The 12,247-nt window shown below is 34.2% G+C and overlaps 1 protein-coding gene across 9 annotated transcripts in view; it reads left to right on the top strand.

The window, feature by feature from the left end:
- Positions 1-12,247, top strand: part of SUPT3H (SPT3 homolog, SAGA and STAGA complex component) — a 440,189-nt gene that overhangs the window by 280,982 nt on the left and 146,960 nt on the right. For 8 of the 9 annotated variants that reach the window (XM_082639511.1, XM_082639512.1, XM_082639510.1 and 5 more), the window contains 2 exons: positions 8,116-8,202; positions 11,470-11,560. In XM_082639511.1, the coding sequence (XP_082495637.1) occupies positions 8,116-8,202; positions 11,470-11,560 (178 nt within the window). The remainder of the gene's footprint in view (positions 1-8,115; positions 8,203-11,469; positions 11,561-12,247) is intronic. The other variant, XM_082639513.1, reaches the window with a different exon arrangement.

Raw genomic sequence — 12,247 nt, 5'->3', positions numbered from 1 at the left:
TTCAAAATATCCTTTTGCTTTCAAAACTTGATGTGTTTAGACTTGAAAATTGCTTATGAATAACTTATATGCAAAATAGTTTAAAACTTTCAAATGGTTGCTGTTCTCCCACTTTCACATTTAAATAAGAATAACCAAAGAATTAGTTTCTTGTCAGGGTTGCTGTTCTCATTGGACATTTTTTAAGCATTGCAGGCTTATATTGATTGTGTCTTGGTCATTCTTTAAAATGCATATATAAATAAATATGAATTATTTGAGTCATGAGATACTGATAATTATAGGCTTATCATATTTTTAAAAACTTGACTAACTGTGTTTGACTTACTACTCTAAAAAGAAGAGTTAAAATGAAATTCTAAAAAGTTAGGCACATCTTTTATCAATTTATATACTTGTTTATGTTTCAAATGTCTAAGACAGTGGAAGACTAGTCACCAAAAAGAATAAGGAGATCATATGATAGGAAAAGACTAAGTCAAATATCTTACATTTATAGTATTCTGAACATTGACTGTATTTAGTTACAAATCCCTTTCCTTTCAAACATTTGCTGAGTTCTCAATCCTTAAGCTGTGTCTGCATGAAGCAACTGACTTGAATGTTTTGATCCAAACCTTTTTTTTGGCAACCATTTATTTACCAGCAATGAAAATGTTTTGAAAGGCAAATAAATGTTTTTGTGGGTAGATTTTCTATGCAATGTAAAACTTCATTAAGCCTTACATACCTTCCTGTATTCCGAATAAGAAATTAATCTTGGAGAGAAAGATGAATGGCTTGATGTTAAACATTTATTAATTAGTACAAGTTTTGTGTACCTGGACATCTCTCATAGGTTTGTTGTGAGGGTTAAATGAGATGATATATAGAAGGCAGGAAGCATAGGATACATTCAGTAAATGTCAGCACACAAAAAGGAGCAACAGCGTCTGTTTAAACATAGGTGATACACTGCTTATCTCCAAACCTTCTCAAAACCCTACTAAATGATAGCAAAATAATTTTTAAAAGCATAAATCTATGAAGATCAAGAAAATGGGAGATTAAATAGCAGATGAGACATATCAAATAATTATGGAAGTTTAAAAGTGGGTAGAAATGCTTAAAGGTTTAACAGATTTGAGAAAAATGAAACCTTGGAACCTAGAAAAAAATCAGCATTCAGGATACATCTGAAGAAACAGGAGCACTGGTAGAAAGTAAAGGAGCAGTTTTATTCCAGTGCCCTATCACAACCACATAGGCAGTCAACTACCTCTTTGCCATTCTGACAAAACAATGTAGGTTTACCTCTGGAGAGGTTGAATAGAAAGAACTCCAGTATTAGAGATCTCAGGCACAAAGACCACTGACATTTGATTAATAGATATTCTGAAAAAAATCCAGAAAACAGAAGGAAGGAAATTTTCAGAGTAATCCCAGAAAATTTCCCAGACTTGCAGGACAAGAATATATAGGTTACAGTATCCGTGTGAGTACCAGGAAAATATGTGAAGAAAGAGCCTCACCAAGGCATAGCACTGTGAAATTTTAAAATTTCAGGTATAAATAGAACAGTAGTAAAAGTTTCTCATGGCGGGGGGGGGGGGGCAGTCGGGGGGGAGTCACCTAAAGGCTTAGGAATCAAAAAAAAAAAAAGACACGTGTCTTCTCAACAGCAACATTTTAAGCTAGAAGACAATGGAGCAGTGTCTTTAAATTTCTGAAGGAAAATGATTTTTATTCTCAAATCCTATATCTAGGTAGATTATAAATTGAATATAAGGGTGGCGTAAATGAATTTTCAGACATACAGGATCTTTAAAACTTTATTTTCCATGCACCCTTTCTCGGGAACCTATCAGAGGTATTTTTCAGCTGCAGCCCACCACTGGAGGAAGGAGATAGATACTGCAGTTTGAATTCATTTTACTTATCTGCCTGTTTAAAAAAATTGATCAATATTCTTCAGAGGAGCATAGCAGAATCCAGAGTCCTTACAATGTATCATTTATAATATCTCAGATAAAATCACAGATTATCCTTAAAATATGAAGTAACAGGGAAGCATGACTAATAGCCAAGAGAAAAGACAAAATAGTGACTGACTCTAAGATGACCCAGGTATTGAAATAGCAGACAGGGATTTTATAAAGCAACTATTATAGCTATGCTCGAAAACAAAAAAGAGAAACCTCCAGGGAATGTGCTCTACCAAAATAAAGGAAGTAAATTAAGAACAAAATGGGATCAAGAAAACAAAAATCCAAAATGTAATTGTTGAAGAGAGTCTGGCAGACTCCAGATGAGTCTCTGAGGAAAAACAAAAACAATGAAATTGAAAGAAATCCTTACATGTTTCAAATCTTTTAAATAATGTAGATGAAATAGTGTTAGATTCACAATAAGTTAAGCAAAAAAAGAAAAGGAAATTCTGAACTACAAAAAATTTTTTTTTAATTTATAAAAAGAAATTTGATCATGGTGGCCAAGCTGTAACAGTGTTTATGCAGTCATAATAATATAAACACTAGATACTAATTTAAAAAAAATTACATTTTTAAAATAATATCAAGAGGGGAGGAAGGAGATGGTAAATATGAGACATCTGTGAACACTAAATCTTCATCTTCCATAGTAAAAAGTCAATCGATAGTATTTAAAGCTGAAAAGTAAAGCAGCCTTGTAAACGTATTTCAAATGTGGAGGTAAATAACAGAAGAACAAGCTAGAAAACTTAAAAGTATTTTCCTTCGGAAGCAGAATTACAGATTGGAAAGAAATATGGCTAGGTATTTCTGTCTGTCATTATAAAACTTAGAGGAGTATTTGACTTTTTAATGTTATGTACATTTTAACTTAGATAATAATTTTTTAAATAAATTTATTTATTTATTTATGGCTGCGTTGGGTCTTTGTTGCTGTGCGTGGGTTCTCACTGCGGTGGCTTCTGTTGTTGCAGAGCACGAGCTCTAGGCGCACGGGCTTCAGTAGCTGTGGCTCGAAGGCTCTAGGGCACAGGGTCAGTAGTTGTGACGCACGGGCTTTGTTGCTCTGCGGCATGTGGGATCTTCCTGGACTAGGGATCGAACCCGTGCCTCCTGCATTGGCAGGCAGATTCTTAACCACTGCGCCACCAGGGAAGCCCTTAACTTAGATAATAATTTTAAAATTAGAATTAAATGTTTATAATGCACATAGCACAGTTCCTGTACTGCCTAAGAACAAATTAGGTACTTAATAAATTATTACTACTAAGATTTTTTATTAACTCTCCTTCTAGTCATTAAAATCATTGCTTATCCATTTCAATTGGAAAAGAATACATAAGCCTACAAATCTAGGGAAGTTATTTGAAGTATCTGAAGTTATGTAGTTACTTAGTGGCCAGAACTGGAGTCCGGATTTCCTATCTCTTAATTCTTTCAGTCACAACATGGAGGATTCAGAGAGGATCTTTGAGGTTATCCGTGGCTGACAAATATGGTTGCAAGCAGAGCTGTTCTTTCCTAGCCTAACCTCGTATCTGGCCCGATAACTAGTGTGTGATAGACAAATGGATAGAAAGACAAATAAATCTTAGGCCAAGTGATAACTTACCCTAAGATTTTGCCTCTTCATCACATAGCTTTTAATTCCTATATGTACTATGCATTCGTTTATTTATTCTCAGAAAGGAAGGATCCAGAGATTTAGCCAGAATCCAAAAGAAAGAGGTGCAATAGAAGTGTGGTTAAAATGAAACACCTTCAGGATGCTAATGATTGTGCAGTCATTGAATTGATTTTGCTTTACTTTTGAAACCTTTTCGAACTTTAGAGAAATCTTTCTGCTGAATTTACCTGGGCCCCAGCCAATTGCGGGGGTTATTGACTTCATCTAGCTCAATTTATTTATATTTTAGAGGGGAAAACTGAAAACAGTCAAGGGGAAATGGATTGCCAACATTTACCAAACATTTATAAATTGCCTGTTGGGGGAATGGTGGTCCTGGACCTAGAGATATTATTCAGAAGGAAGTTGGGAGGTGAGAGCATTAGGTAACTAACTGGTTGAGGAAGATAAAGAAACTTGTTCACAAGTACAATTACGATACTGTAAACTGAGCGTGTAAGTTCCATGCCTAGGTTAGGTAATAACACTATTGTATGAAGATAATCATAGATCTTTTATTTTTTTGGAAAATTATTTTGAAGTCTGTATTTTAAAGGAGAAAGTGCTACATCCCATAAAGAATCAAGAATTTCTCATAATTTGAGTATAGTACTATATTAGAATTCTCCAGAAAAGCAGAACCAATAGGATACGTGTGTGTGTGTGTGTGTGTGTGTGTGTGTGTGTACAGATTGATAGATTTATTATAAGGAACTGGCTCGCATGGCTTTGGAGGCAGAGAATCCCAAGTTCTGTAGTTGGCAAGCCAGAGACTCAGGAGAGACAGAATGTAGTTCGAGCCCAAATCCAAAAACCTGAGAACCAAGAGACGGTTTAGTCCAAGTCAAAAGGCTGGAAAGGTCTATGTCCCAGTTCAAGGCAGTCAGGCAGAAGGACTTCCCTCTTATTCAGCCTTTTTGTTCCATTCACCTCTTCCATTGATTGGTTGAGGCCCACTAACATTAGCAGGGGCCGGTGGTGGGGAGCGGCAATCTGCTTTACTCAGCCTAGGGATTCAAATCTTAATCTCATCCAGAAATACCTTCACAATCACACTCAGAATTAACATTTGACCACATGTCTGGGCACCCTGTAACCCAGTCAAGTTGACATATAAAATTAACTGTCACAAGTACACAAAGGCTTAAGATAGAACTGAAATGATTGGAGCTTAAATGTAGAATAATGACAGAAAAACAAGAAATATAATGACGAGGATGAAGGTATACGGAAAAACATCTGTGAGTCAGTCAGTCTTTAAAGACCACACTGAAGTCAATAACACTGAATTATCATAGATCCTGGAACAAGAATTGTGGACATATTTGAAGAAGATCATGTTAACACTTAATCTAGGGTACATCATCATTTGGAGACATTGAAATTTAGAAAGCAAGTAAGCAAAAAGCCCCAGAGGCCTACATTTAGATGAACACTGTGGAAGTAGAGAGCAAATTCAAGACCCTGAGCCAATTAAACCAGCAAAATCAACAGAAGTTGGTGAAAATAAAATAGAGAAAAAAAAATTGTTCGATTGTTAGTGTCATTGATAGAAATGAGAAATTGAGAAGAGATTTATTTGTGGGCTCAAAGATGTAAAGTTTAAAGTGTACCTTTTATGCTCAACCTGCAAATAAAGTATCATAAAGTATTTAAAATGCAAACATGATGAGTGTTAATATGCTAGGGGTAATTTTTTTCTTTGAAGCAGTTGTTACAAGTATAATATTATTTTTAATTTACTTTGAAAAATAGAAATAATATTTATCAGAAACAAATCAATGCTTTAAAAGAGTTCCTGTTGTAGAATAATGCTTTTAGCAAAGTATTTTACTGAGTTACAAATAAGTCCCTATAAAGTTAGTATCATCATACCTTTATCCATATAGTTAAGAAAATTTGTATACCCATTCAACCAGTAATTGGTCTTAAAGGATTCCTCTGCTCTGTCAATTCTTCCATATTTTATAAATGCAATTAAATGTATACTACTTTCATTGTAATAAAAAACCATAAAATGTACTATCATTTCATGTCATTTTAGTTACTGCCAGAAATACTTGACTTGCTGCAGTGAATAATGAAGTACAACTTCCATTTATTTTCAGGGATTAAAAAAATTGAGGGGTTTCTTACAGTATATTGATAGAATCAACGTTTTGTTTTGTTTTGTTTTTTGAACACTGAAGGTATTAGAAATATTTCTTGATTTTGGTTTCCTGGTTCTAGTATTGTTTTCACACTGAGTGCACCGGTCCTGAGCTCAGCCTCCTGTGGAACTGGACTGCCAAGCTGCTAACTTGCTTTTTAAGCTTACGATGTTAAAGAGAAGTTTCTTTAGTCTTTCTGGTAATTGTAGACAAAAGTTCTAGAAGTTAGCCAGTGGGCAATACACACTTTAGTGTCATGACTGTAGTTAGTTAAGAAGCTTGCCCTCCTCACTTTGTAGAGAAGAGGAAGTGAGAGTGTGAAGGAGGTGATTTTGGAGTGTGGGACTCGTAGGGGCCAGACGGGCTTGCTGTGCAGTAACACAATGACCAGTGCTAGTGAGGGCACTAGGTTGGGTGAGGGAAATTAGTAAATAAGGTAGATGAAAGCTAAAGTTTTCCTGCTATTTATGGCAACGTAACTGTCACATAAATTCCAGATCTCTACAATAGTTGTGTACTGGTTTCGAAAAGGTGTTTTAAAATGGCTAACTCTTCTATGTGTTTATTTTTCCATTTTCTTCTTTTTTTTCCTACGGAATGTGTTTATACGCTGACATTTTGGAGAGTGTTATAAATACAGATTATTTACATGTATTGTGGATAAACAGTTGATTTATTGGGAAGACAATTTAGGGAGGTATACTTATCCTGGTCCTTTCTTAACATGAGTAAAATTACTTATATCTGTATAGTATTTTAGAGTTTTCAAATCATCACCATCCTCCATTTAAGAAAATAAAAAGTTACTTGAGAGTGCGGCCTCCTGGTTCTCTGTGTCCAGACAAATGGATACTGAGCCCATATTCTTCTCCACATTGATTATGTGTATTTTATTCTGTCATAGAAATGTTTTTGTTTGAAAAAAACACATGTACACATATTTCCCTGACATTCTTCGAGTTTTTAGAAAAATATGTTCACATTTTTCCCACTGAAAACTTAGTTTCTTTCTGGGTAGATATATCATCTTTTTAAAAACCTTTCCCCCAAGATTTCTTTTTAAATGGTTCACAGTTAAATTTAAATTTCTATATTTAGGTAGAATTATGTTTATATACCAACCACCAGTATCCAGGAAATTCAGTGGTAAGGCTGACACATAGGGAGTTTATAGTCTATTTTGTAGTCTGTGTATTTAGACAAGGTTTGAAGCTTACTTAGCAAAATCTCTTGACCATTCAGAATTTCTTTAGTATAAATGCACTATTTGATTTCTTATACTTGTTAAGATAACAGTGTGTCATTTTTTAAAGATTAGTTCTTAGGAATACGTGTTAGATTTATTCCTTTCAAAGAAAGATGCATTCAGGAACAGCTTTTATATGTAAATATTTTTATAATATTGGATAGAGTTGGTTTGGTGCAATCACCATGGTTTGATCAAATTTGGAAGAAGTTACAGGCACATTTTTGTAGTGTTTTCTCCAGCATCTTTATTTTTTTCAGCTGGATGTATCTTATGTTGCTTCTAACTAATCAAAATAAGAAACTGATTTTGCCTGTGCCAAAAAATAGAACTATCATTTTTCACATTCTTTTATTTTCCAGGTCATTTTCAAGTAAGATTGTGTTTCTAGGACTTCTGAATCCCAGAAAACTCTCAACTTTGTAGATATAAGCGCCCAGATGAACATTTCAGGGGGAATCTAACTTTTCATGCAGTATGTTTTGTGTTGTGCATTCCAGATACAGTTAACTTTTTGTGTGTATGTGATTAGTGTGGAAAGAAATTAATGCAGTCCAGTATTATGATTTATGGACTGAATCCTTTGCCCACTGAAGACTTGCCAAAACTAAAACTATTTTTTTTCCTTTGGATATTAGAAACAGCTACTGTTTTTGTTGATCTTTTAAAGTTCTGAATGGGCCTATTTCAAATCATACCAGCATGGGAGCTCAGATTAATAATATACTTATTCAACTAGTGATACTGAGTGAAACCATTGCTCACATGGATATGAGGATAAAATTTCATAAAATTATTTTCAGGTGCATTAATGCACTTCTGGAAGCTGCATATGATTTTTCTTTTGCATGAAAGAAGTCAAGGATTTCTCTTTATTGTATCAGTTACAGGTGGGCGTATAAGTTAATTTAATTGCATTTTTTTATACCTTAAAACATAAGACATTTTGCTTTTAAAAGCAGTACTGTGATTGCTGGATTATTCCCAACGGTTTTTAACTCTTAGAATGTTTATCTCTCTTGAGACATCATGACTGTAGTATATTTAATTTAGATTATTGAGAAAAATTTCCTTTGTTGTTAGTTACAGCAAGCTGCTGAAGTTTCTCAGCTTCGGGGAGCAAGGGTAATCTCTGCTGAAGATCTTCTGTTTTTGATACGCAAAGATAAGGTAATATAAAATAATTTCATCATATTGAAATGCCAAGCTTGGTGATTAATTACACTTATGTAAGGAAGCTACCCTTGTTTTATAGCTTTCACATTGTAATCGTAACTGTTGAACTAATATTTGAGTCCTCATAGTTTGCATAACAAAATGGTTTACTACAAAAGAATTTATTTTTTATTTTTACATGGACAAGGGTACTTATGTAAAAGTGTGCTGACAACTAATTCTCACTTATCCTTAAATATATATTTAGACATTTTCACTGCTACATAATGTTCACTAGTTATTGACCAGGTGCTTTGTTTTGGTAACTGGGATATAACTAAGTGGCATATTTATTTTTCTTCTAATTTTATACAGGCTTTCATGGAATAGTTTTTTCACTTGAAATACAAAGTTTTTTCTGTGACACTGGTTAAAAGGAAAAAAAGCAAATCAATCAAGATGAATATCGTATAAGATAAATATACACCATAATATCTAGGTTTTTTAATAGTTAAAGATCTATCTTTCTTACTCTTTGAACTCTGACATTAAAATATTTATGCTGGTATTTACATGTATAATTTTGTCATAACTATCTTCCAAGAGTAGCTAGTTTGAAAATATTTTGTGACATTTTGCATGTTTTTAATAAAATTTTCATCTAAAAGTTACATGTGGAAAAACTAACTGAATAACCACAGTGTGTTATGGTAGACTCTAACCCGAGTGAGCACGCAGTGCTGAGTTCCTAATGTTGCGTCTTTCATTTCTCCATTGTTTTCCCCTGGCATCTTAATTACATTTACCCATTTTTGTATGTTTGTGGCTCTGGTTTTTATCAGAAGGCATCCCATCTGACCTTCTGGATATCCTGGTTAACATTCTTTCTGTGATACCCAGTTACTTTATATCTTTATATCTTATATCTTTATATCTTATATCTTTATATCTTTATATCTTTCCTTCTATATCTTTCCTTTCCTTCTGACTGACTGAAGATTGACTAAACTTGGATGACTAAACTTTCTGTAGTGGGATTCAGAGATGTACAGTCTACCATTAAATTTTACAAATTTTTAGTTCATTAACTCTTATATGGTATGAGGACTATAAAGAGAAAAGAAATGTCTTCACTATCAAGAAGCTATACTCCGGTTTAGGAAATCTGTATGATTTAGTTGAAGAAGCATTTTGAGACTCACAGCATTTTGAGGTTGTGTGATTAGATTGGAGAGGCTGTAGGATTTGTTGAAGTGGAGGTTTCTGCCTAGGGTGAGACTCATGCCGCTATATGCAGCTATATGTAGAATGGAACTAACCAGGATGCAGGCTCAGTAATCAAGGCAAACTGTGATTAGTATGATGGCTCTGAAAGTGGATGGGAAGGAAGAATTCAGAGAGATGGTGAAGAGTAAGAATGTTCAGGATTTAGTGACTTCATTAGGAAGACGGAGAAGTAGGCACCATATAGCAGTGGTGCTGTGAGGAAAGAGCCTGAAGGTGCCGTTGGCAGGAACAGGGACCTTGAGCCAAGATCCTTTACGAAGGCAGCTGGAGGGCAGTGGAGTTCGCATCAGTACTTTACAGAATATGTCCAGTCAGTTTTTCTTTTTCATCGACAGAGGTAAACAAGCCAGCACAAAAAAATAGTCCACATTGACACTTTTTCCTGCCTTTCGGGGAAGTCAAAGTTTTAAATCGTGTGGAAACTTCAGGAACATACACTGATTGTCAAAACCCTTCTATTGTCTAGAAGGACTGTTAATCAGAACCTTTTTAGCAACCAAGAGCCTAGCTGTAATATGATAAGTTGCCAGTATTCTCATCTTTCTCCTCAAAATAATAATTTTATTTATATGCTGGTGTGTTCCAAACAGAATTTAAAGTAGTTTACATGACTGTAATATAAGACAAAATAAAATCGAAAGTACTGAATTTTCAGGAATCAGAGGAAAGAGAAAAAAAGGGTAGCAAACACCTATATACAGGTATATGTTTTTTCTCTTAATAATTCTGGTTTATATTCAAGCAGAAGTCATTGACTGCCTGTTGTGTTTTCCATACTTCACTAGGCAGCTTCACTTATTTTCTCATTTATTCCTCACAGTAGTCCTCTAAGGTAAGTACTTTCTTACTTTGTAAATAAGGAAACTGGGGTTCAGAGGTCATGTTCTACTTCTGGTCCTGCCGTAAGCTCCAGTTGTGAGACTATCTTTAACCTCGGTTTCCCTATATATAAAAAGGAGACGATTATATTTGTCTGTATCTCAGGGCTATTGAAAATTTCAAATAGAATGCATGTAAAAGAGCTTTGTAAAATACAGTTTATTTCAGCTGTCATTAGGAATCTTAAACATGAAGACCAGGAACCAGTAATAATCCATTCTAAGTGTAAGCATACAACAGATGACAAAGTATTATCAGTTACTTTTAAAGTTAAACAGTATTATAGTCTTCTAATAAACCTAAAGAAAGCCATCATTAAGACTCAACTACCATTCATCAGCTTTGAGTTTCATAAAAATATGTTCCTCAGATTACAGAATGTTTTCCAGAAATATAAAACATAAACCAACTCTTCTAAATAAAAGATTCTCAGAGAATTAAAAAAAAACAATAAAAAGGAGAGTGCTTGGCTTTTTAAAGCAGTTGTTACAAACTCCTTGTCTAGCTGTTTGTAAATCAATTAGAAAAATAAAATTTGGTTCTGAATGTGTACAAAATTCCATAAAGTCAGTATTTGCAGCATAGTGTAGAGAGTTTATCACAATCTTCAGAAGGAATTTAACCAAAAAAACCCAAAAAACAAAAATCATTGTGATTCTGGAGTATCTGGATACTTGCAAATGAAAAGTGCTTTTAAAAATGCTACTGTTGGGGCTTCCCTGGTGGTGCAATGGTTGAGAGTCCGCCTGCCGATGCAGGGGACACGGGTTCGTGCCCCGGTCCGGGAAGATCCCACATGCCTCGGAGCGGCTGGGCCCGTGAGCCATGGCCCCTGAGCCTGCGCGTCCGGAGTCTGTGCTCCGCAACGGGAGAGGCCACAACAGTGAGAGGCCCGCGTACCGCAGGGGAAAAAAAAAAATGCTGGTGTTGTAGCTTTTATGTTTAATTTGATGACTAAATTTTGTATTCACAGTACTATGCTGAGAATTGCTATATTCCCCCCCCTCAGTGATCCTGGGGTACACGTTATTAAATTTAGTTATCGTAATAGTCTTTAATCAATAAAGCGAATGTATGTGTAAGGTTTTTTATTTACTTATTTCATATTTTTAATAGAAAAAACTTAGAAGACTGCTAAAATACATGTTTTTCCGAGACTACAAATCAAAGATTGTCAAAGGCATTGACGAGGATGATCTTCTGGAAGGTAACTTGAAGCAATAAACTAAAACCAATAGAACACATGTATGCTGATGACACATTTATACAATGTCAATGTAGATATTCCCATCAGAGTAGAATATATGTACTTCTGTTAAATAATGTAGTTTAGAAACTGTCCAGATATTTATATAGTTGGCAGTTAAATCTTGTATTTTCCAATTATGTGACTTCAGAGTAATCTGGTATTTTAATTCTTTTTTTTAATAAAATGACCTGCTTTACATCGGAATATCATGAAACTAAGAAAATTGTGTTGATTTAAAACATAATTGATTTTAGCAAGCATAATTTTTCTGTCCTGAATGAAGGGAGCCAGAACTATTATATTTTTGAAATTGACGTGCATGGTTTTTTGTTAATTTATTATAGAAAGTATCTGATATGTTCTATAATGTAAAGTCACCTCATTTTAATGTGTTATTTCTGTGCTGTTTGAAATCTAACAAAAAGTCTGACACAGAGTGGGAAATTTTCCTTAGCTGATTTTCCAACTCAATTCCCCATTTTAGGATATTTAAGGAAAATATTTATGTTGCAAAATCAAATAGTGATAAGCTAAAAATAGATAATTACTAAATAATACTTATTAATCAAAATAAATATGTTGTATTTTTGAAGTAATTCATCTATTTTGTATTGAATATAGTCACTGCATAGTAGTATCCTTTGC

Source organism: Mesoplodon mirus, assembly GCF_964341445.2.
Source record: "Mesoplodon mirus genome assembly, chromosome: 12".
Taxonomy (NCBI): Eukaryota; Metazoa; Chordata; class Mammalia; order Artiodactyla; family Ziphiidae; genus Mesoplodon; species Mesoplodon mirus.
Note: the sequence above shows the minus strand (reverse complement) of the source record. Positions and strands in the feature narration are given on the sequence as shown.